The sequence below is a fragment of the Ranitomeya imitator genome, chromosome 7, assembly GCF_032444005.1.
Source record: "Ranitomeya imitator isolate aRanImi1 chromosome 7, aRanImi1.pri, whole genome shotgun sequence".
Taxonomy (NCBI): Eukaryota; Metazoa; Chordata; class Amphibia; order Anura; family Dendrobatidae; genus Ranitomeya; species Ranitomeya imitator.
Genome location: NC_091288.1, coordinates 86302631 through 86329051, shown reverse-complemented (window position 1 = coordinate 86329051; position 26421 = coordinate 86302631). Strand labels below are relative to the sequence as shown.

The window sequence follows — 26421 nt, the reverse complement described above, 5'->3', positions numbered from 1 at the left end:
ATAGATAGATAGATATGGGATAGATAGATATGGGATAGATAGATATGGGATAGATAGATAGATATGGGATAGATAGATTTGGGATAGATAGATAGATATGGGATAGATAGATAGATAGATAGATAGATATGGGATAGATAGATAGATATGGGATAGATAGATAGATAGATAGATAGATAGATAGATAGATATGGGATAGATAGATAGATAGATAGATATGGGATAGATAGATATGGGATAGATAGATATTGGATAGATAGATAGATATTGGATAGATAGATAGATATTGGATAGATAGATAGATATTGGATAGATAGATATTGGATAGATGGATAATAGATAGATAAATAGATAGATAGATAGATAGATATGGGATAGATAGATAGATAGATAGATAATAGATAGATAGATGTGGGATAGATAGATAGATAGATATTAGATAATAGATAGATATGGGATAGATATGGGATAGATAGATAGATAGATAGATATGGAATAGACAGATAATAAATGGATGTGGGATAGATGGATAGACAGACACCGACAGATAGAATTAGATAGATATGGGATAGATGGATACATACAGAGATATATCTATATCTATTTCCATAGATATGTCCATATCCATGTTTCTAAACCCCTTCATCCTTGGAGCTTTTTTCGTTTATCGCTCCCCTTCTTTCCAGAGCCATCATTTTTCCGTCAATATGGCCATGTGAGGGCTTATCTTTTGCGGTACAAGTTCTACTTTTGAACGACACCATTGGTTTTACCATGTCGTGTAACAGAAAATGTGAAAAAAATTCAAAGTGCGATGAAATTGCAAAAAAAGTGCAATCCCACACTTGTTTTTTGCTTGCCTTTTTGCTAGGGTCACTAAATGCTAAGACTGTGTGCACACGTTGCGTATTTGATTGCAGATCCGCAGCGTTTTTTCCCGTACGGAATTGCATCAAATCCGCAGTGTAGTGCACAACCAATGTAAGTCTATGGGAGCCGCAGACTTGTTGTGCACATGCTGCGGAAAATGCCGCACCGAAACGCAGCTTTTTTTTTTTCTCCGCAGCATGTCACTACTTTTTTGCTGAACTGCAGCGTTTCTGCACCCTTAGGCCAGGATCACACACAGCGAGATACGGCCGAGTCTCGCAGGTTAAAACCAAGCTCTGGCACCGGCACTCTGGAGCGAAGCGTGCAGCCGCACAGCAATACATGGAGCTGCACGCTCCGCTCTGGAGTGCTGGTGCCAGAGCTTGGTTTTAACCTGCGAGACTCGGCCGAATCTCGCTGTAGTGTGACTCCAGCCTTAGACTTTCATTGAGATGTAAAAAATATCTGCAGTTTTGCTGCGGATGTGGGTCCGAGAAACGCTGCAGTTCAGGAGGAGGGAAGTGTGTGGGCGGTGACCAGGGCCGGACTGGCCATCGGGCACTTCTGGCAAATGCCAGAAGGGCCGGTGCCAGTAGTGGGCCGCTGCACTCTTTCCCCCCTACTCCCGCCAGTGCCGCCGCCGCATTCAAATATACCGGCGTCTATGACGCCGGTATAGTTCAATGCAATGATGGAGGAGAGAGCGTCCGCTGACGCTCCCTCTCCCATCATTCCCCGCTCTGCCTCTGACACTGCGGGTTCGCGATGACGTCATATCATCGCACACCTGCTGTGTCCCGGGCAGACTGCCGCTGAGACAGGAGACAGGAGCAGCGCGGGCAAGAGGAAAGGTGAGGAGAGTGTTTTTTTTTTTTTTTTTTTTTACTTGACTGTGGAGCCATTATCGGGGGGATGAGATGTGGGTTGTGCTGTATATACCACTGTGTGGGCTGTGCTGTGTATGTACCACTGTGTGGGCTGTGCTGTGTATACTACTACGCGGGCTGTGCTGTATATACTATTACGTGGGCTGTGCTGTATATACTACGACCCGGGCTGTGCTGTATACTTCTACACGGGCTGTGCTGTATATTACTACGCAGGCTGTGCTATATACTATGCAAGTTGTGCTATATTATATGCGGGCTTTCATATATACTATGGGAGGTATATTTTATGGGGGAGGCCGTGTTATATACTATGTGGCTGTGTTATATACTATTGCGGGGGTATATGCTATTCTATGGGGGAGGCTGTCTTATATACTATGGGGGGTATATTATATTCTATGGGGGAGGCTGTCTTATATACTATGGGGGGCTGCATTATATTTTATGGGGGCTACATTATATATTATGGGGAGGTGGGCTGCATTATATTCTATGGGGGGCTGTATTAGATTTTATGAGGGATGATTGCATCATACTCTTTGATGGGGCTGCATTATATTCTATGGGGAGGTGGGCTGCAATCTATTCTATTCTGGGCTACATTATATTCTATGGGGGGCTGTATTATATTTATATTCTATGAGGGGTGATTGCATCATACTCTATGGGGGGGCTGCATTATATTCTTTGGGGGGTTACATTATACTCTGGGGTGGCTGCATTATACTCACCAAATTCAGATGTAAGGCTACTTTCACACTTGCGTCGGTACGGGGCCGTCGAAAACCTTCGGCCAGACGTACCGACGGACATTATGCTAAATTTAGCACAACGTGGGCAGCGGATGCAGTTTTACAACGCATCCGCTGCCCATTGTGATGAGCGTGGAGGAGGGGGCGGAGTTCCAGCCACGCATGCGCGGTCGGAAATGGCAGACACGTCGCACAAAAAAAGTTACATTGAATTTTTTTTGAGCGTCGCGTCCGCCAAAACACGACGGATCTGTTGCTAATACAAGTCTATGGGTACAAAACGCATCCTGCGAGCACATTTGCAGGATCCGTTTTTTTCCGCCGGATCTTTTTTTTTTCCGCCGTATCCGTTTTTTTCCCACCTGATCGTTTTTTTTCCGCCAGATCCGTTTTTTTTCTCAGAGTTGTATTAGCGCCGGAGTGCGTCTGATGGCCACACGTTTCATCCGTTTTTTTCTAGATCCGTCGCTGTGCATTTTTTCGACGTACCGAAAAACCGTTCCTCTGTATGTGTTTTCCGTCCGGCGGAAACAGCTTTTTTGACGGATCCTGCAAAAACGGATTAAACGTGTGGCCGTCAGGCGCAATCCGGCGCTAATACAACTCTATGAGAAAAAACAGAACTGGCGGAAAAAAAAACATGTGGTGGAAAAAAAAATGGATCCGACGGAAAAAAACGGATCCAGTTGAAAAAAAACGGATCTGGCGGAAAAAACCGATCTGGTGCAAAAAAAACGGATCCTGCAAATGTGCTCGCAGGATTATTATTATTATTATTATTATTATTATTATTATTATTTATTGTTATAGCGCCATTTATTACATGGCGCTTTACATGTGAGGAGGGGTATACATACTGAAAACAAGTACAATAATCTTAAACAATACAAGTCATAACTGGTACAGGAGGAATGAGGACCCTGCCCGCGAAGGCTCACAATCTACAAGAGATGGGTGAGAATACAGTAGGTTAGGGTAGAGATGGTCATGCAACGGTTTGGTCGATCGGTGGTAGCTGCAGGTTGTAGGCTTGTCTGAAGAGGTGGGTCTTCAGGTTCTTTTTGAAGGTTTCGATGGTAGGCGAGAGTCTGATGTGTTGTGGTAGAGGGTTCCAGAGTAGGGGTGATACGCGAGAGAAATCTTGTATACGATTGTGGGAAGAGGAGATAAGAAGGGAGTAGAGTAGGAGATCTTGTGAGGATCGGAGGTTGCGGGTAGGTAAGTACCGGGAGACGAGGTCACAGATGTATGGAGGAGACAGGTTGTGGATGGCTTTGTACGTCATGGTTAGGGTTTTGTAGTGGAGTCTCTGGGCAATGGGGAGCCAGTGAAGGGATTGACAGAGGGGAGAGGCCGGGGAATAGCGGGGGGACAGGTGGATTAGTCGGGCAGCAGAGTTTAGAATAGATTGGAGGGGTGCGAGAGTGTTAGAGGGGAGGCCACAGAGCAGGAGGTTGCAGTAGTCGAGGCGAGAGATGATGAGGGCATGGACTAGGGTTTTTGCAGATTCATGGTTGAGTGTTATGAAAGGCAATTCAGTACTACAATGGACATAGCGGTCAGAGCACATACAGTGATCTGACAATAACCCAAAATCATAGAACGAGCTCTGAGACGTGGGAACTCTGCAGACCGCAATCCCTAATCCTCTCCAAAAAACACTAGAGGCAGCTGTGGATTGCGCCTAACTCTGCCTATGCAACTCGGCACAGCCTGAGAAACTAACTAGCCTGAAGATAGAAAATAAGCCTACCTTGCCTCAGAGAAATACCCCAAAGGAAAAGGCAGCCCCCCACATATAATGACTGTGAGTTAAGATGAAAAGACAAACGTAGAGATGAAATAGATTCAGCAAAGTGAGGCCCGACTTTCTTAACAGATCGAAGATAGAAAAGGTAACTTTGCGGTCTACACAAAACCCTAAAGAAAACCACGCAAAGGGGGCAAAAAGACCCTCCGTACCGAACTAACGGCACGGAGGTACACCCTTTGCGTCCCAGAGCTTCCAGCAATAAATTAGACAAGCTGGACAGAAAAAATAGCAAACAAATAGCAAAGAAGAACTTAGCTATGCAGAGCAGCAGGCCACAGGAATGATCCAGGGAAAAGCAAGTCCAACACTGGAACATTGACAGGAAGCCAGGATCAAAGCATTAGGTGGAGTTAAGTAGAGAAGCACCTAACGACCTCACCAGATCACCTGAGGGAGGAAACTCAGAAGCCGCAGTACCACTTCCCTCCACCAACAGAAGCTCACAGAGAGAATCAGCCGAAGTACCACTTGTGACCACAGGAGGGAGCTCTGCCACAGAATTCACAACAGTACCCCCCCCTTGAGGAGGGGTCACCGAACCCTCACCAGAGCCCCCAGGCCGACCAGGATGAGCCACATGAAAGGCATGAACAAGATCGGGAGCATGGACATCAGAGGCAAAAACCCAGGAATTATCTTCCTGAGCATAACCCTTCCATTTAACCAGATACTGGAGTTTCCATCTAGAAACACGAGAATCCAAAATCTTCTCCACAATATACTCCAATTCCCCCTCCACCAAAACCGGGGCAGGAGGATCAACAGATGGAACCATAGGTGCCACGTATCTCCGCAACAATGACCTATGGAATACGTTATGTATGGAAAAAGAATCTGGAAGGGTCAGACGAAAAGACACAGGATTAAGAACCTCAGAAATCTTATACGGACCAATGAAACGAGGTTTAAACTTAGGAGAGGAAACCTTCATAGGAATATGACGAGAAGATAACCAAACCAGATCCCCAACACGAAGTCGGGGACCCACACGGCGTCTGCGATTAGCGAAACGTTGAGCCTTCTCCTGGGACAAGGTCAAATTGTCCACTACATGAGTCCAAATCTGCTGCAACCTGTCCACCACAGTATCCACACCAGGACAGTCCGAAGACTCAACCTGTCCTGAAGAGAAACGAGGATGGAACCCAGAATTGCAGAAAAATGGCGAAACCAAGGTAGCCGAGCTGGCCCGATTATTAAGGGCGAACTCAGCCAAAGGCAAAAAGGACACCCAGTCATCCTGATCGGCAGAAACAAAGCATCTCAGATATGTTTCCAAGGTCTGATTGGTTCGTTCGGTCTGGCCATTAGTCTGAGGATGGAAAGCCGAGGAAAAAGACAAGTCAATGCCCATCCTACCACAAAAGGCTCGCCAAAACCTTGAAACAAACTGGGAACCTCTGTCAGAAACTATATTCTCTGGAATGCCATGTAAACGAACCACATGCTGGAAGAACAATGGCACCAAATCAGAGGAGGAAGGCAATTTAGACAAGGGTACCAGATGGACCATCTTAGAAAAGCGATCACAGACCACCCAAATGACTGACATCTTTTGAGAAACGGGAAGATCAGAAATAAAATCCATAGAGATATGTGTCCAAGGCCTCTTCGGGACCGGCAAGGGCAAAAGCAACCCACTGGCACGAGAACAGCAGGGCTTAGCCCGAGCACAAATCCCACAGGACTGCACAAAAACACGCACATCCCGCGACAGAGACGGCCACCAAAAGGATCTAGCCACCAACTCTCTGGTACCAAAGATTCCAGGATGACCAGCCAACACCGAACAATGAACCTCAGAGATAACTTTATTCGTCCACCTATCAGGGACAAACAGTCTCTCCGCTGGACAACGATCAGGTTTATTAGCCTGAAATTTTTGCAGCACCCGCCGCAAATCAGGGGAGATGGCAGACACAATTACTCCTTCCTTGAGGATACCCGCCGGCTCAGACAAACCCGGAGAGTCGGGCACAAAACTCCTAGACAGAGCATCCGCCTTCACATTTTTAGAGCCCGGAAGGTACGAAATCACAAAGTCAAAACGGGCGAAAAACAACGACCAACGAGCCTGTCTAGGATTCAAGCGCTTGGCAGACTCGAGATAAGTCAAGTTCTTATGATCAGTCAATACCACCACGCGATGCTTAGCTCCTTCAAGCCAATGACGCCACTCCTCGAATGCCCACTTCATGGCCAGCAACTCTCGGTTGCCCACATCATAATTTCGCTCAGCAGGCGAAAACTTCCTGGAAAAAAAAGCGCATGGTTTCATCACTGAGCAATCAGAACCTCTCTGCGACAAAACAGCCCCTGCTCCAATCTCAGAAGCATCAACCTCGACCTGGAACGGAAGAGAAACATCTGGTTGACACAACACAGGGGCAGAAGAAAAACGACGCTTCAAGTCTTGAAAAGCTTCCACAGCAGCAGAAGACCAATTGACCAAATCAGCACCCTTCTTGGTCAAATCGGTCAATGGTTTGGCAATACTAGAAAAATTGCAGATGAAGCGACGATAAAAATTAGCAAAGCCCAGGAACTTTTGCAGACTTTTCAGAGATGTCGGCTGAGTCCAATCATGGATGGCTTGGACCTTAACAGGATCCATCTCGATAGTAGAAGGGGAAAAGATGAACCCCAAAAATGAAACCTTCTGCACATCAAAGAGACACTTTGATCCCTTCACAAACAAAGAATTAGCACGCAGGACCTGAAAAACTGTTCTGACCTGCTTCACATGAGACTCCCAATCATCCGAGAAGATCAAAATGTCATCCAAGTACACAATCAGGAATTTATCCAGGTACTCTCGGAAGATGTCATGCATAAAGGACTGAAACACTGATGGAGCATTGGCAAGTCCGAATGGCATCACTAGATACTCAAAATGACCCTCGGGCGTATTAAATGCAGTTTTCCATTCATCTCCTCGCCTGATTCGCACCAGATTATACGCACCACGAAGATCTATCTTGGTGAACCAACTAGCCCCCTTAATCCGAGCAAACAAATCAGATAACAATGGCAAGGGGTACTGAAATTTAACCGTGATCTTATTTAGAAGGCGATAATCTATACAAGGTCTCAGCGAACCATCCTTCTTGGCTACAAAAAAGAACCCTGCTCCTAATGGTGACGATGACGGGCGAATATGCCCCTTCTCCAGGGATTCCTTCACATAACTGCGCATAGCGGTGTGCTCAGGCACGGATAAATTAAACAGTCGACCTTTTGGGAATTTACTACCAGGAATCAAATTGATAGCACAATCACGATCCCTATGCGGAGGTAGGGCATCGGACTTGGGCTCATCAAATACATCCCGGTAATCAGACAAGAACTCTGGAACCTCAGAAGGGGTGGATGACGAAATTGACAGAAATGGAACATCACCATGTACCCCCTGACAACCCCAGCTGGACACCGACATGGATTTCCAATCTAATACTGGATTATGGGCTTGTAGCCATGGCAACCCCAACACGACCACATCATGCAGATTATGCAACACCAGAAAGCGAATAACCTCCTGATGTGCAGGAGCCATGCACATGGTCAGCTGGGTCCAGTATTGAGGCTTATTCTTGGCCAAAGGCGTGGCATCAATTCCTCTCAATGGAATAGGACACTGCAAGGGCTCTAAGAGAAACCCACAACGCTTAGCATACTCCAAGTCCATCAAATTCAGGGCAGCGCCTGAATCCACAAATGCCATGACAGAATACGATGACAAAGAGCAGATCAAGGTAACGGACAGAAGAAATTTTGACTGTACCGTACCAATGGTGGCAGACCTAGCGAACCGCCTAGTGCGCTTAGGACAATCAGAGATAGCATGAGTGGAATCACCACAGTAGAAACACAGCCCATTCAGACGTCTGTGTTCTTGCCGTTTAACTCTGGTCAAAGTCCTATCGCACTGCATAGGCTCAGGTTTAAGCTCAGGTAATACCGCCAAATGGTGCACAGATTTACGCTCACGCAAGCGTCGACCGATCTGAATGGCCAAAGACATAGACTCATTCAAACCAGCAGGCATAGGAAATCCCACCATGACATCCTTAAGGGCTTCAGAGAGACCCTTTCTGAACATAGCTGCCAGCGCAGATTCATTCCATTGAGTGAGCACGGACCACTTTCTAAATTTCTGACAATATACCTCTATCTCATCCTGACCCTGACAAAGAGCCAGCAAATTTTTCTCTGCCTGATCCACTGAATTAGGTTCATCTTACAGCAATCCGAGCGCCAGGAAAAACGCATCGATATTACTCAATGCAGGATCTCCTGGCGCAAGAGAAAATGCCCAGTCCTGAGGGTCACCGCGCAAAAAAGAAATAACAATCTAAACCTGTTGAACTGGATCACCAGAGGAGCGAGGTTTCAAGGCCAGAAATAACTTACAATTATTTTTGAAACTCAGAAACTTAGTTCTATCTCCAAAAAACAAATCAGGAATAGGAATTCTTGGTTCCAACATAGCTTTCTGATCAATAGTGTCTTGAATCTTTTGTACTCTTGCCGAGAGCTGATCCACAAATGAAGACAGACTTCTAATGTCCATCGCTACACCTGTGTACTGAACCACCCAAATGTCTAGGGGAAAAAAAAGGCAAAACACAGTGCAAAGAAAAAAAAATGGTCTCAGAACTTCTTTTTTCCCTCTATTGAGAATCATTAGTACTTTTGGCTTCCTGTACTGTTATGAAAGGCAATTCAGTACTACAATGGACATAGCGGTCAGAGCACATACAGTGATCTGACAATAACCCAAAATCATAGAACGAGCTCTGAGACGTGGGAACTCTGAAGACCGCAATCCCTAATCCTCTCCAAAAAACACTAGAGGCAGCCGTGGATTGCGCCTAATTCTGCCTATGCAACTCGGCACAACCTGAGAAACTAACTAGCCTGAAGATAGAAAATAAGCCTACCTTGCCTCAGAGAAATACCCCAAAGGAAAAGGCAGCCCCCCACATATAATGACTGTGAGTTAAGATGAAAAGACAAACGTAGAGATGAAACAGATTCAGCAAAGTGAGGCCCGACTTTCTTAACAGATCGAGGATAGAAAAGGTAACTTTGCGGTCTACACAAAACCCTAAAGAAAACCACGCAAAGGGGTTAAAAAGACCCTCCGTACCGAACTAACGGCACGGAGGTACACCCTTTGCGTCCCAGAGCTTCCAGCAACAAATTAGACAAGCTGGACAGAAAAAATAGCAAACAAATAGCAAAGAAGAACTTAGCTATGCAGAGCAGCAGGCCACAGGAATGATCCAGGGAAAAGCAAGTCCAACACTGGAACATTGACAGGAAGCCAGGATCAAAGCATTAGGTGGAGTTAAGTAGAGAAGCACCTAACGACCTCACCAGATCACCTGAGGGAGGAAACTCAGAAGCCGCAGTACCACTTCCCTCCACCAACAGAAGCTCACAGAGAGAATCAGCCGAAGTACCACTTGTGCCCACAGGAGGGAGCTCTGCCACAGAATTCACAACAGTTGAGGAATGAACGGATTCGTGAAATATTTTTGAGTTGAAGTCGGCAGGAAGTGGAAAGGGCTTGGATATGTGGTTTGAAGGAGAGATCAGCGTCAAGGATTACCCCGATGCGTTTTACCCATAGACTTGTATTAGCAACGGATCGTGACGGATGGCCAGACATCACCTCCGTCGTGCTACGGATCCGTCGTGTTTTGGCGGACCGTCGGCACGAAAAAACGTCCAATCGAAAAAATTTTTGACCGTCGCGCCTGCCATTTTTTAACGCGCATGGGCGCCAGAAACTCTGCCCCCTCCTCCCCGCACTTCAGAATGGGCAGCGGATGCGTTGAAAAACCTGCATCCGCTGCCCACGTCGTGCACAAATTTCACAACGTGCGTCGGTACGTCAGCCCGACGCATAGCGACGGACTCGTACCGACGCAAGAGTGAAAGAGGCCTTAATGAGCGTTGAATAAAAAAAAAAAAAAGCGGAAAAAAACGGCATGGGCTCCCGCGCAATTTTCTGCGCCAGTGGGGAAAGCCAACGGCCGGGGCTAATATCTGTAGCCTGCTATGAATACCAGACCAGCCCGCAGCTGTCTGCATAGCCTTTACTGGCTATAAAAATAGGGGGACCCCCCCCAAAAAAAATGTCGGGTTCCCCTATATTTTATAGCCAGAAAGGCTACGCAGACAGCTGCAGGCTGATATTCATAGCCTAGAGAGGGGCCATGGATATTGCCGCCCCCCCCCCGGCTACAAATACCAGTCCGCAGCTGCCCTAGAAATGGCACATCTGTAAGATGTGCCAATTCCGGCACTTAGCCCCTCTCTTCCCACTCCCGAGTAGCGGTGGGATATGGGGTAATAAGGGGTTAATGGCACCTTGCTATTGTAAGGTGACATTAAGCCGGGTTAATAACGTAGAGGCGTCAATAAGACGCCTATACATTATTAATCCAATAGTAAGAAAGGGTTAATAAAACACACATTTGGAAAAAAGTATTTTAATATTCTTCATTTAACCATACTTACCATACTTCAGCGCCTGCAAAAAAAAATAAAATAATAAACCGTATACTACCTTTCCGCCGAAGTCCAATTAATAACGAGTGTCCCATGACGATCTCCCCTATAGAACAGTGACATCGGGTGATGTCACTGCTCTATAGGACCCTCAGTGACACACTGACAGGAGACAATGGCTCCTGCAGTGCATCACTGAGGTTACTCTAGTTCACTGGTCTCACTTTATGGCAATTGCTGTGTGGGAAAATTGTCTCACCCAGCAATGCCAATAGTGAGATTAGGGACTATTTTCTCACAGGGGCGTAGGAATACCTTGTGAGGAATACATGATGGTAGGATACCTTCCATCATTGTGTTCCTGGAGCCCCTGGAGAGCGGTTGCATCAGCTGATGCTCCTGCTCTCCACGGGAGATCGTCGTGGGACACTCGTTTGAATTGGATTTCTGCGGACAGGGAGTATATTGTTTGTTTATTATTTTAATATTTTTTTTACAGGTGACAATGGCTTCGGGGAACAAAGTGACAAGTGATGGTGAGTATGTACTGTATGTCTGTAGTATGTATGTACTGTATGTCGCATGTCGTCGCATGGTGCATGTCGCCGCATGGTGCATGTTGCATGTCGTCGCATGGTGCATGCCGTTGCATGTTGCGGCATGGTGCATGTCGCATGTCGTCGCATGGTGCATGAAGCATGTCGCATGGTGCATGTCGTCGCATGGTGCATGTCGTCGCATGGTGCATGTCGCATGCCGTCACATGGTTCATGTAGCATGTCGTGGCATGGTGCATGGCGCATGCCGTCGCATGGTGCATGTCGCATGCCGTCACATGGTGCATGCCGTCGCATGGTGCATGTCATCGCATGGTGCATGTCATCGCATGGTGCATGTTGCATGTCGGCGCATGGGAAGAAGGAATCAATGTCACCACTACACACTGAACGGGAAACCACTGGGTAAATATGACAGGGAGAAGGATTTGGGGATCCTAGTTAATGATAAACTTACCTGGAGCAGCCAGTGCCAGGTAGCAGCTGCCAAGGCAAACAGGATCATGGGGTACATTAAAAGAGGTCTGGATACACATGATGAGAGCATTATACTGCCTCTGTACAAATCCCTAGTTAGACCGCACATGGAGTACTGTGTCCAGTTTTGGGCACCGGTGCTCAGGAAGGATATAATGGAACTAGAGAGAGTACAAAGGAGGGCAACAAAATTAATAAAGGGGATGGGAGAACTACAATACCCAGATAGATTAGCGAAATTAGGATTATTTAGTCTAGAAAAAAGACGACTGAGGGGCGATCTAATAACCATGTATAAGTATATAAGGGGACAATACAAATATCTCGCTGAGGATCTGTTTATACCAAGGAAGGTGACGGGCACAAGGGGGCATTCTTTGCGTCTGGAGGAGAGAAGGTTTTTCCACCAACATAGAAGAGGATTCTTTACTGTTAGGGCAGTGAGAATCTGGAATTGCTTGCCTGAGGAGGTGGTGATGGCGAACTCAGTCGAGGGATTCAAGAGAGGCCTGGATGTCTTCCTGGAGCAGAACAATATTGTATCATACAATTATTAGAAACTCAACCTCTCCAAAACTGAACTTCTTCTGCTCCCACCTTCTACTAGCCTCCCTAAATCTGACATTTCCCTCTCCGTGGGTGGCACCATAATAACGCCTAGGCAGCAGGCACGCTGTCTGGGTGTTATGTTTGACTCCGATCTCTCCTTCACCTCCCACATGCAATCTCTTGCCCGCTCGTGCCGCTTACACCTAAAGAACATCTCTAGAATCCGCCCTTTTCTCACCATGGAGACAACAAAAACTCTCACTGTCGCCCTAATCCACTCCTGCCTGGACTACTGCAACTCTATTAATTGGCCTCCCCCTCACGCGACTTTCCCCTCTCCAGTCTATCCTTAATGCAGCAGCCAGGGTTGTCCATCTGGCTAATCGTTACTCGGACGTGTCCGCTCTTCGCCAGTCGTTACACTGGCTGCCCATTCATTACAGGATACAATTCAAAGTACTTGTTCTCACCCACAAAGCTCTCCATAGTGCGGCACCCCCTTACATCTCCTCCCTCATTTCTGTCTATCGGCCTATCTGACCGCTGCGCTCTGCAAACGACTTTCGACTAACATCTGCACTAATCCGTACCTCCCACTCCCGACTCAAAGACTTCTCCCGTGCTGCGCCAATCCGCTGGAATGCTCTACCCCAAGATATTATGACCATCCACAACTTGCATAGTTTTAGGTGCTCGCTCAAAAGAGTGGCCTATCACGTTCCCTAATCAGTCATTTTATGTTTGTGTGTGTGTAGCCCATTCACTATCTCCATCTACCCCCCACCCCCTGAAGATGGCTGGACCATCATTGTAAATACATCATTGTAAATACACACCTGTACTTTGTATCTCCCCCACCTCATTGTAGATTGCAAGCTCTCACGAGCAGGGTCGTCTTATTTTGCTTTATTACTGTATTGTTAACATTGTTACCTATGACTGTTGTGTTTGAAACTGTTAAACTGTAAAGCGCTGCGGAATATGTTGGCGCTATATAAATCAAGATTATTATTATTATTATTATTATTAGGTTCTGTAGAAGGACATAAATCTGGGGATTTATTATGATGGAATATAGGCTGAACTGGATGGACAAATGTCTTTTTTCGGCCTTACTATGTTACTATGGTGCATGTCGTTGCATGGTGCATGTAGCATGTCGTCGCATGTAGCATGTCGTCGCATGTAGCATGTCGTCGCATGGTGCATGTCGTCGCATGGTGCATGTCGTCGCATGGTGCATGTCGTCGCATGGTGCATGTCGTCGCATGCCGTCACAAGGTGCATGTAGCATGTCTTCGCATGGTGCATGTCGCATGGTGCATGTCAGCGCATGGTGCATGTCGGTGCATGTCGCATGGTGCATGTGTTGCATGATGTCACATGGTGTGTATGTTGTGTGTATGTATGTACTGTGTATGTTTCTTTTTTTTTTTTTACATTCAACACATTAGCCGGATGATGGGACTACTACTGTCCCATCTTTGGCTAATGTGTCACTCACTGTCAGTGTAGCAGGCGGAGCCCGATGGGACTTGTAGTCCCATCGGACGATGCCTACACATACACACACACACCCCGCAGCGGACCCCAGCGCCGGCACGACACCGGCGCCGGCGGGCAGACACCGGCGCTGGTCAGCAAACGCTGGCGGGCAGACACCGGCGCCGGACCGCAAACCCCGGCGCGGGTCCGCAAACACCGGCGCCGGCTCGCAGACCCCTGGCGACCGCAGCACAGCCCCGCCCGCCCACAGATCCCAGCAATCAGAGAGAGCACTGAGCACACACAGCCCCGCCCGCAGGCAGCCCCCAGCACCGCCCACAGCCCAGTCACTCTTGATGAGTGACTGCTGACTGTGGGGGCTGGTCACGCCTGCTGCTGAAGTCACGTCAATTTCTAGAGTCTGGAAATTGACGTGACGTCAGCGGAAATGAGCGGCGGCTGCAGCCTGGGGGTCACATGACCCGGACTCAGCAGCCAGAATAGCTCCGCTCACAGGCAAAAACGGCAACGGAAGGTAATTGCACAATTCATTAGGGGCCCCGGGAGGGTACATTGGTGGGTTAATTGAAAGTAGTGGACAACCCCTTTAAACTTCTTGATGACACTGCGCACGGTAGACAAAGGAACATTCAGGTCTTTGGAGATGGACTTGTAGCCTTGAGATTGCTCATGCTTCCTCACAATTTGGTTTCTCAAGTCCACAGACAGTTCTTTGGTCTTCTTTCTTTTCTCCATGCTCAATGTGGTACACACAAGGACACAGGACAGAGGTTGAGTCAACTTTAATCCATGTCAACTGGCTGCAAGTGTGATTTAGTTATTGCCAACACCTGTTAGATGCCACAGGTAAGTTACAGGTGCTGTTAATTACACAAATTAGAGAAGCATCACATGATTTTTCGAACAGTGCCAATACTTTTGTCCACCCCCTTTTTATGTTTGGTGTGGAATTATATCCAATTTGGCTTTAGGACAATTCATTTAATTTGTCTTAAATGAAAAAACACAAAAAGAAGATAATAATACCAAAGAATTTGTGATTGCAATCATTTTCAGGGAAAAACTGAGTATTATCTGACAGAATTGCAGGGGTGTTAATACTTTTGCCCATGACTGTATACTGAGGGACTGTTATTCATGAGTGAGTACACTATATACTAAGAGACTGGGCAGGCTACATTCCTGTATCCGTGTCCAGTGTCAGTGTATTCCCTGCTTTTTACAGACGCATTGAGCATGTCCTATTCTGATCCTCAAAATCGGATCAGAACCAAACATTCTCAGATCTATGATTTTCATGTATGTGTGAATGGACCTATAAAACTCTACGAGTCCATGTGGGGCTGTCCGATTAAAAAAAAAAAAAAAAACATCTAGAAGCACACTGACATTTCACACAAATGTGAGAATGTAGAATAAGGGATTTTACAGATAACAATATTACTCAAGTACACAGAACAGATACTGAATAATATTTACATCCAGGCACTTACCGGTGACGTCTCGTCTAATTAGAGCTGTTTTCTGCCGCTTCTTCTCCATACGGTCAGACCTTCATGTTGACATCTCCCAGCCACAACTCTTCTTGTGATGATGATCATCGCAGCCCTGAAAATAACACAATCGCATATATTGCATACATACATGTCTTCTCCCCCCTCAATACAGATATGTACCCCACCATTTAAAAATATAAAGTGATGAGCAGCACTGTTCCCCTCATTAACTATAATCTCTGCCGCCCAATAATATAAATTATTCAGTCTCTGACTCTGCCCTACCTGTAAAGGCTACTTCACACTAAGCGAGGTCGCTAGCGAGATCGCTGCTGAGTCACAAGTTTTGTGACGCAACAGCGACCTCAGTAGCGATCTTGCTATGTTTGACACGTAACAGCGACCAGGCCCCTGCTGTGAGATCGCTGGTCGTGTCGGAATGGCCTGGACCTTTTTTTGATCGTTGAGGTCCTGCTGGGTAGCACACATCGCTGTGTTTGACACCTTACCAACGACCTCGTTGACGACTCAGACACCGACACATAGGCGTGCATTTGCTTTGCCTTTTCCCCACCCCTCCGCTCCAATTGGTGGTCGCTACTGCGTTCTGATTGGTGGTAATGCCTTCAACAGAAGGCGACATAGTAGCGCTTCCATCCTTTGTTCCTGACCGCGTGGTGGTTTGAAGATCGTTGTAGAGTTCTCCGGCCTGCGACTTCTCTTCGATTTATCTATTCTTCAACGGTTCTTCTGACACCTATATTTTGTGCACGGTAGGTATCGTTTGGGGTCTCAAATGCTTTTTTCATTTTTCCTTAATCTGCAAACCACCACGCGGTCAGGAACAAAGGACGGAAGGGCTATTGTGTCGCCTCATAAGGCAAGGCCGCCAATCAGAACGCAGTAGTGACCACCAATCGGAACTAAATGGGCACGGAAAAGGCAACGCAAATGCACACCTCATCGAGGTCTGAATCGTCATAATAGCTGCCATGTGACAGGGTCACAACGACCAACGACATCGTTGTACAGGTCACTACAGGTCGCCGCATCGCTGCTGCGTCGTTGGGAAGATCTCACTGTTTGACATCTCACCAGCGACCACATAGCGACGCAGCACCGATCCCTGACAGGTCGTATCGTTGTCGGGATCGCTTTAGCGTCGCTAAGTGTGACGGCGCCCTCAGGCTATGTGCATACGCTACGTTTGTAATGAAAAGTACTCAAGGGTTTACAGTACAAGTGAAGTGAATGAGATCCCTGAAGTCTCATGCATATGTTGCTTATTTTTTCCTTGCAGATTTGCAGCAAATTCAAATCTGCATGATGTCAATTCTTGCAATGTATTTCACCCGTACTAGTGTGTGGGGGAAAATATGTAACAAAATCGTTGCAAAAATGTGGAAAAAAAATAGTTTCACGCAGCGTCCTTCCTGCCAACACATTAGAATATGCAGCAGAATTTTACTCATCGCCACAAGAGCACCAACATAAGAGAGGGATCCGCCCATAGGAGCAGGAAACCTACAGAAATAAAAAAGGGCGGTCCCTCTCCTCCTCAGTTGGTTTCCTGTTCCTATAGGATTCCTTGGAATACCTGCATGAAATGAAGATTCCTGGGCCAATGCACCCGCCTGCATGGTCTCTATGGGAACAGCAGGGGCTGCGGCTTCAGAAACAGCGGCGAGGGAGCCACTGCATGCAGCCTCTCCCTCGTCTGGACGCTATCCGGCAGGCTTCGGGGAGATGACTTGGCCTCCCGAGGACACGTTTGGTAGTGGAAGCAGGGCAGCGGGCACGGCCACAGTAAGTGATCTCCGGCTGTCTGACCTGAAGTAGCTGAAGCACTTCAAGGGGAGGCGGTATTGATGGCGCCATGTATTAAAAATTCCGGTGGTACACAGAGCGGTGTGCTCATTATGTCGTCCCCGGCGCATGAGGTGCACCCACCAGTGGTGGAGTAGAGCAGCGCTACTAAGAGTAGCAGCACTAGGAGTACTAAAAGTGCTAGGAGTGGCCACAGTGGCAGCACAAAAATCATTAGTACCAAGAAGAGTGGACGCTCCAGAGAGGAGACTTCACAGGCACAGGGCAACGGAGTAGAGGAGTGGATCTACCTAGAACCCGCATGGCGTCTCCCCCTCCAGAACCGGTATAGCTTCACTGGGTGAGTGTGAACAAGCCTTTTCTTATTAAGCTGAACCCTTCCTTCTCTATACCTCTCCCTCCTAGGCTAAAAAAACCCATAGGTCGAAACATGTGGAATGCGCCCTGTGTATGCACCCCCTTTCCGACTCATACCCCAAACGTTTTTTTCTCAGGTTGCATTGATCAGACCTGGCAAGAGGAGGCTGCAGTAGTAACCACAAATGTCAGAGCCTTGATCAGACAGGAAATTCAGGCTCTGGAGTGCAAGGGTTCAAAGAAACGGGAGTTTCTTTGAGGCGTTCCCTCCCCGTCTCAAGTTCAGGATCCGAAGATGTCTTGATCCGATCATCTTGTCCCTCTGGTTCGTCATCTAGTTCATCAGACGACGAGGGCAGAACTTGCTTCCCCATCGATAGCATAGATAATCTTGTGAAATCTGTTTAGGAATACAATGGAGTGCCCAGACACGAAATAGTCTTGGTCCGCACAAGATATAATGTTTGCTGGACTAGCACAGAAGAAGCGGCGGGCCTTTCCAGTGGTCTTCGCCATTAAGGACCTTGTTAAAAGGGAACGGGTCAGACAACGTAAAGGATTCCACCCATCCTCTTCTAAAAGGCGATACCCTTAGACCGTATGGTCTAAGATTCCAAAAGTAGATGCCACTGTTGTATCCACCTCAAAACAATGGAGGATGCAAGAGTCTTGTCGGACCCACTGGTCCGCAAGACTGAAGCCTTGCTTAAAAGGTCTTGGGAAACAAACACCGGAGCGTTCAAACCTGCCATCTCCAGCACATGCACGGCAAGATCACTATTAGTCTGGATAGATCAGCTGGAGCAACAGGTCAAAGGGAAGGTGGTGAGCGAAAAAGTCCTACAGACAATTCCAAAAGATGCCGCAGCATTTTTAGCCGACGCATCAGTAGATTCTTTGCATCTGGCGGCTAGGTCAGCCTGCCTGGTTAACGCGGCTCGACGAGACCTCTGGCTAAAGGGCTGGAAAGGGGATGCACAGTTCAAATCTAGACTTTGTACTATCCCATGTCGGGGTTCCTATTTGGAAAAGTGCTGGATGATTTACTCACCAAAGCAGGGGAGAGAAGGAAGGGATTCCCTAAACTTTCTTCCTTCCTACAGGAGGGCGTTTAGAAGGCGGCCATTTAATAGAAGGAAGCCACATGAGCCGCAAAAGACCGCTGGGATTCGAAAGAAACAAGGCAAAGAGGTGCCTTGTTTAGTGGATCCGATACAACTAAACGTAATAGATACCGATAGTATAAAAACCCCAGTAGGTGGTAGGTTAAAAAATTTTCACCACAAATGGGGACATTATAACATCAAGTCAGTGGATCCTTCACCTAATAAAATCTGGGTTGAAATTGGAGTTTTGTCAGATTCCACAGGATACATTCATACTGACATCCCTTAGAGCGCCAGAACAACAAGAGGTGCTCCAATTAGAAATCTTCAGTCTTTTGGCCAAAAAGGTTCTGGTTGAAGTACCAAAGGATCAGGAAGGAAGGGGATTTTATTCCCCTTTATTCCTGGTCCCCAAACCTGATGGTTCATTCGTACTATAATATATCTTAGGAAATTGAATAATTTTCTGTATGAACGTACCTTGAAGATGGAATCAATCAGGTCTACTATCAAACTTTTGTTCCCCAGATGTTTTGTGGTCGGACTAGACTTGAGGTATGCATATTATCTTCATATTCACGCCGAACACCAGCAGTACCTCAGGGTGGCGGTCAATCTGGCAGTTCAAACCTGACATTTCCATTTTGCAGCAATGCCGTTCGGCCTTTCCATGGCTCCTCGAGTGTTCACAAAACTTATGCTGGAGGTGATGGCTTATCTACGTCAACAGGATACACTAATAGTGCCCTGTCTTGATGATTTTCTAGTAATAGGAAAATCTGCCTCCCAATGTAAAGAGCGCCTGGCTAATACTATTTCATCTTTACAGGCATTAGGATGGATTGTGAATTTCAAAAAAATCCAGGCTGGTTCCAGAAAACCTCCAGTCCTTCCTGGGACTACTTCTGGACTCCGTAAGTCAGAGGTGTCTCCTCCCAGAATCCAAAAAGATGACCATAATCTCAAAAGTTAGTTTAGCAAAGGACAGCCCTCACATGTCACTAAGGAAAGCCATGTCCCTCCTAGGGTCACTCACCACCTGTATTCCAGCAGTCCAATGGGCTCAATACCATACTAGATCTTTACAACATGAGATTCTATATGCACAGCACCATTGTGAGGGGCGTTTAGACAGAAAAATTACCCTGTCTGAGTAGGTATTTGATTCCCTGTCTTGGTGGTTAAATGAAAATCATCTGTCCAGGGGGGTTCCATGGACAATAATTACCACTGACGCTAGTCCAGACGGGCGGGGTGCCCATTTAGGGAAGAATCTAGCTCAGGGTCTCTGGAACACTGTTGAATTACAACATACCTCCAATTGGAAGGAATTGAAAGCAGTTAATCATGCTTTGAATTGTTTCCTTCCCCAGCTCCAAGGATCTCGCATAAGAATCCTATCAGACAATATGACAGTAGTCGCGTATTTAAATCATCAGGGCGGAATGCGATCAAAAAGTCTAATGTCTACATCAAGGAATATTTTCGACTTAGCAGAAATCAACTTGTTGTCTCTCATGGCTCTTCACATCAGAGGCGAGGAAAATACGAAGGCCGACTTCCTCAGTTGCCACACGCTACAGCAGGGAGAATGGACTCTCAATGGTCGCATATTCCATAGAATAGTGGAATTATGGGGGCTTCCACAAATAGATCTGTTTGCGACCAGGAAAAACAGGCAGGTGCAGAAGTTCGCCTCCCTAAACACAGCGGATCGGCCAGACATAGTAGATTCCATTCAATTTCCCTGGCAATTCGACCTTGCATACGCCTTTCCGCCAATGATATTAACTCCACTGGTTATCAGGAAGATAAGGGAGGAAAGGGCAAGGGTGATTCTCATAGCACACTTCTGGCCGAAGAGACCTTGGTTCTCATGCCTCCGAGCCATGTCTATGCGACCCCTGGATACTGCTAGCGGACCCGGACTTGCTATCTCAGGGACCGTTCTGTAACCCGCAAGTGAAAGGCCTCCACTTGACAGCGCGGAACTTGAGAGGCAGATACGAAGATCAAGGGGCTTATCCAATGACCTTATCAACACACTGCTGCTAAGTAGGAAAGAATCTACAACCACAATATATGTATGGCAGAGTGTGGAGAAACTTTCTGGACTACTATACGGAACCCTTCTCTGAAGTAGTCCAGATAAAAGCCATCCTAGAGCTTTTACAGAAAGGTCGAGAGCTGGGACTATCAGTCAATACATTAAGAGTCCAGGTATCTGCTTTAGGAGCCCTTTATGGTGCCAATATATAGCAGGAGATAGATGGGTAGCACGATTCATTAAGGCATGGGAAAGTAACCCAGTACACATCTCGCGTCTATCACCTTGGGACTTGAACCTGGTCCTTGATGCCCTAACTGGCCCCCCTTTTGAGCCATTAGAATCTATCCCTTTAAAAAACATCTCGTATTAGGTAGCTCTATTAGCGGCCTTGACATCTGCCAGAAGAATTGGGGATATCCAGGCCCTTTCGGTAGACCCTCCCTTCCTATTAACATTCCAGGATAGGATAATTCTCAAGCCAGATCCTTTATACCTCCCTAAAGTGGTGACAAGTTATCATAGGTCACAAGAGATTTTCCTTCTTTCCTTTCATAATGATCCGTCAGGTCCTGAGGAAGAGAAGCTTCATATGTTGGATGTAAGGAGAGCAGTCTTGAGTTACATAGACAGAACCCGGTCCTGGAGACAGAGTAGGGCTCTGTTTATATATTTTCAGGGTCACGGGGTCACAAAGGCTACCTTGTCCCGATGGATCAGAGATGCCATCTGTCTGGCCTACTCAGCAAAAGGCGCGAATCCTCCAGAAGGAGTGAAGGCACATTCTGCTCGGGCTATGGCATCCTCATGGGCGGAGAAAGCGAAAATTTCCATTGACCTTATATGTAAGGCCGCAACCTGGTCGACACCTTCAACTTTCTATAATAATTATAGGCTTGACCTGTCTTCATTATCTGACTTGGCTTTTGGTAGAGCTGTCCTCGGCACGGTGGTCCCACCCGGGTGACTGCTCTCTGCAAATCTCATGTGGGTGCTGTCTTGGTGAAGAGTAAAAAGTCGGATTACTTACCGGTAATGCTCTTTTAATGAGTCCACGACAGCACCCACTCACTTCCTCCAGAGTGAGATATATTATTAATAGAATAGTGATTCCCTCACGGATGGATATATGTAAATTAGATAATATATATAGAAATTGTGAATAAGTATTAACCCCTATCTGACCTCGGACGGGATAGTACGTCCGAGGTCAGATCCCCTGCTTTGATGCAGGGCTCCGCGGTGAGCCCGCACCAAAGCCGGGACATGTCAGCTGTTTTGAACAGCTGACATGTGCCCGTAATAGGTGCAGGCAGAATCGCGATCTGCCCGCACCTATTAACTAGTTAAATGCCGCTGTCAAACGCAGACAGCGGCATTTAACTACCGCATCCGGCCGGGCGGCAGGAAATGACGTCATAGCCGACCCCGTCACATGATCGGGGGTCGGCGATGCGTCTCCATTGTAACCATAGAGGTACTTGAGACCTCTATGGTTACTGATCGCTGGTGGCTGTGAGCGCCACCCTGTGGTCGGCGCTCACAGCACACCTGCATTTCTGCTACATAGTAGCGATCAGCAGATCGCTGCTATGTAGCAGAGCCGATCGAGTTGTGCCAGCTTCTAGCCTCCCATGGAGGCTATTGAAGCATGGCAAAAGTGAAAAAAAAAAAGTTGAAAAAAATGTTAAAAAAATAAAAAAATATAAAAGTTTAAATCACCCCCCTTTCGCCCCAATCAAAATAAATCCATAAAAAAAATCAAATCTACACATATTTGGTATCGCCGCGCTCAGAATCGCCCAATCTATCAATTAAAAAAAAGCATTAACCTGATCACTAAACGGCGTAGCGAGAAAAAAATTTGAAATGCCAGAATTACGTTTTTTTGGTCGCCGCGACATAGCATTAAAATGCAATAACAGGTGATCAAAAGAACGTATCTGCACCGTTATGCTATCATTAAAAATGTCATCTCGGCACGCAAAAAATAAGCCCTCAACCGACCCCAGATCACGAAAAATGGAGACGCTACGAGTATCAGAAAATGGCGCAATTTTTTTTCTTTTTTCTTTTAGCAAAGTTTGGATTTTTTTTTCACCACTTAGATAAAAAATAACCTAGTGATGTTAGGTGTCTATGAACTCGTAATGACCTGGAGAATCATAATGGCAGGTCAGTTTTAGCATTTAGTGAACCTAGCAAAAAAGTCAAACAAAAAACAAGTGTGGGACTGCACTTTTTTTGCAATTTCACCGCACTTGGAATTTTTTTCCCGTTTTCTAGTACACGACATGCTAAAACCAATGATGTCGTTCAAAAGTACAACTCGTCCCGCAAAAAATAAGCCCTCACATGGCCGAATTGACAGAAAAATAAAAAAGTTATGGCTCTGGGAAGGAGGGGAGCGAAAAACGAACACGGAAAAATGGAAAATCCCAAGGTCTTGAAGGGGTTAAGCTAACACCAGACAGTTCCTCTCGTCTTCTGAAAAACAACTGAGGAGGAGAGGGGGACCACCCCTTTTATTTCTGTAGGTTTCCTGTTCCTATGGGCGGATCCCTCTCATGTGGGTGCTGTCGTCGACTCATTAAAAGAGCTTTACCAGTAAGTAATCCGTCTTTTTCTCCTGCAAATCCTGAACGTGTTCTCATAGCCTTAGTCTCTTTCCTGTGTCTCCATCATTCATTATATATAAGTACTTGATAGCATCATAATGAATTTGGAAGTGGGAGAAGACGCTATCGGGTACTGAGCATCCTCCTCCGCCTCTCAATTCATTACAAGTCCATGACAGCGTCTTCTCCCACCTTTCTGTTCTTTATAAAGTGCTCTATGCAGCCTACCCTCCTCTCCCACTCCCCAATAAATTTTAAGTCCCTGATAACCAGGGCTGTGGAGTCAGTAAGCCAAACCTCCGACTCCTCAATTTCCATGACTCCCGACTGCACCAAAATGGGCTCCGACTCCACAGCCCTGCCGATAGATAACATCACAATGAATTGTGAGATCGGGAGGACAGTATCGGGGGCTTAGCACCCTTCTCCACCACCTAATTCACTTTTACATCCATATCTCATGTCATCCTCCCCCTTCCACCTATTCATAAGTCCCCCCCCCCCCACATCCCTCATTGTCTTCACCACCCCCATCATTGCCTTCTCCCCCACCACCTCCATCATTGCCCTCTCCACCATTTATACAAACACACACACACCTGCCCATTCCCCCACAGCCACACACTCAGCACCACTCGCCTCTCTGCATATGAGGGCAATTTGGCCAGGGGACCCCCAGAGCTTCGGGGCCAGATTGACCTTATTATTAGCCGCCCTGCAGGGGCCCCCCCACCTCCAGGCCCAGTGCAGCTGCACATGTGGTATGTCTGCCCCTGCTCTTTATGGTCATTATATGATTTGTATCCTGCATTTTCCATAAGTTTTCCCCTTTGTAGGCTCTGCTTCTAATTTTTAGTTGTGTCTGGGGGTGGAGAATAGCAGCTATGATGTCTACCATGCACTGTACACAAAGACATGAGGGAGTCTTGCATTCCTTTCTCTATATAGAACATGTTCAGAGGCCATATACAGCAGTAGTGAGTAGTGTTGAGCGATACCGTCCGATACTTGAAAGTATCGGTATCGGATAGTATCGGCCGATACCCGAAAAATATCGGATATCGCCGATACCGATATCCGATACCAATACAAGTCAATGGGACATCAAGTATCGGAAGGTATTCTCATGGTTCCCAGGGTCTGAAGGAGAGGAAACTCTCCTTCAGGCCCTGGGATCCATAGGGATGTGTAAAATAAAGAATTAAAATAAAAAATATTGATATATTTACCTCTCCGGCGGCCCCTGAACTCAGCGCGGGTAACCGGCAGGCTTCTTTGTTCAAAATCAGCGCTTTTAGGACCTGAGAATCACGTCCCGGCTTCTGATTGGTCGCGGGCCGCCCATGTGACCGCCACGTGACCAATCACAAGCCGCGACGTCACCGCAAGCTATTAGCGCGCTCATTTTTGAAAAATGAGCGCGTTAATGACTTTCAAAGACGTAGCGGCTTGTGATTGGTCGCGTGGCCGCGACCAATCACAAGCCGCGACGTCACCGCAAGCTATTAACGCGCTCATTTTTAAAAATGAGCGCGTTAATGACTTTCAAAGACGTAGCGGCTTGTGATTGGTCGCGTGGCCGCGACCAATCACAAGCCGCGACGTCACCGCAAGCTATTAACGCGCTCATTTTTAAAAATGAGCGCGTTAATGACTTTCAAAGACGTAGCGGCTTGTGATTGGTCGCGTGGCCGCGACCAATCACAAGCCGCTACGTCTTTGAAAGTCATTAACGCGCTCATTTTTCAAAAATGAGCGCGCTAATAGCTTGCGGTGACGTCGCGGCTTGTGATTGGTCGCGTGGCGGTCACATGGGCGGCCCGCGACCAATCAGAAGCCGGGACGTGATTCTCAGGTCCTAAAAGCGCTGATTTTGAACAACGAAGCCTGCCGGTTACCCGCGGACTCACCAGGGGCCGCCGGAGAGGTAAATATATCAATATTTTTTATTTTAATTCTTTATTTTACACATCTCTATATACCCGATACCACAAAAGTATCGGATCACGGTATCGGAATTCCGATACCGCAAGTATCGGCCGATACCCGATACTTGCGGTATCGGAATGCTCAACACTAGTAGTGAGTAATATAGCTGTGAATCAAGCTATGGCTGAGATAATACAATAGAAAGTAGTAGCAATTAGATTAGAAAACCTAGAGTCTTGTGCATCATGGCCACTCACTATTTGCTACCTGTGACGCTGCATAGTAAAGTCTTCAGCCTCGTATGGTGGCCAAAAGTTGGTCTCGCCCCAGCCTAAATGTTCCTGATGATCTCTATGTCCTGTCTCCCCCCACCCTCCAGCTATATTCCTGCTGTCAATGAGCTGAGTGCCGAACTGGTGGCGATTGAGGCCGGAAATCAAGAGTTAGAGTCAGAGCTGAGAAGTGTAAGGAAGAAATTAACAAATGCCATAGTGCTGGAGAAATCCTTGGAACAGTAAGTGCTCTCCAGAGACGTGGCCAAGTTGCTGTGGGCATTGTCCACAATGTGAAATCTGCACTTAAATCCACCATGAAATGGTTAATGCAGCTTTCATCTGACAGTTTTATCTGTTTTTTTTTTTGTTTTTTTATTTTTAAATATTAAGGGATCTCAAAAAGGCGCAGGAGCAGTGCAATGCGGAGAAAGCCAAAGTGGAAGTTAAAGTACAAAACCTGAAAAAGCTGAAAGTTAAATCGGAGGAATATAAGTACAAGATCCAAACTTGTAAGGTTAGCATCTCCCTCTGATAAATCCTATCTAAAAATGTTAGTTTTTTAAAAAAAAATAATTAAATAAAAATATTGATGTCACTACGGCTGCGATCACATGCAGAAGCAGGAAGTATAGAATTCAGCGGAGGACCCTCGGGCACTACCAGCTGCTTTGGGTCCTCTGTCAGGTATGTATGAGTTGGGCATTAGTCATATTGCATCCATAAAGATTTTTCTCTTCTTTGTAAATGGGTATTGTCATTTACTTATTGTTTAATTTTCAGCTGTTCTTCAGTTATGAATGTTTGTATTTCATTTGAATTTAGATTGTGAGCCC

General features: G+C 46.6%; 1 protein-coding gene across 1 annotated transcript in view; it reads left to right on the top strand.

Annotated features, from left to right (window-relative positions):
• Window positions 1–26421, top strand: part of HAUS1 (HAUS augmin like complex subunit 1) — a 111622-nt gene that overhangs the window by 69968 nt on the left and 15233 nt on the right. Inside the window, exons 4-5 of the mRNA XM_069733575.1 lie at window positions 25693–25827; window positions 25979–26102. Of these exons, the coding sequence (XP_069589676.1) occupies window positions 25693–25827; window positions 25979–26102 (259 nt within the window). The remainder of the gene's footprint in view (window positions 1–25692; window positions 25828–25978; window positions 26103–26421) is intronic.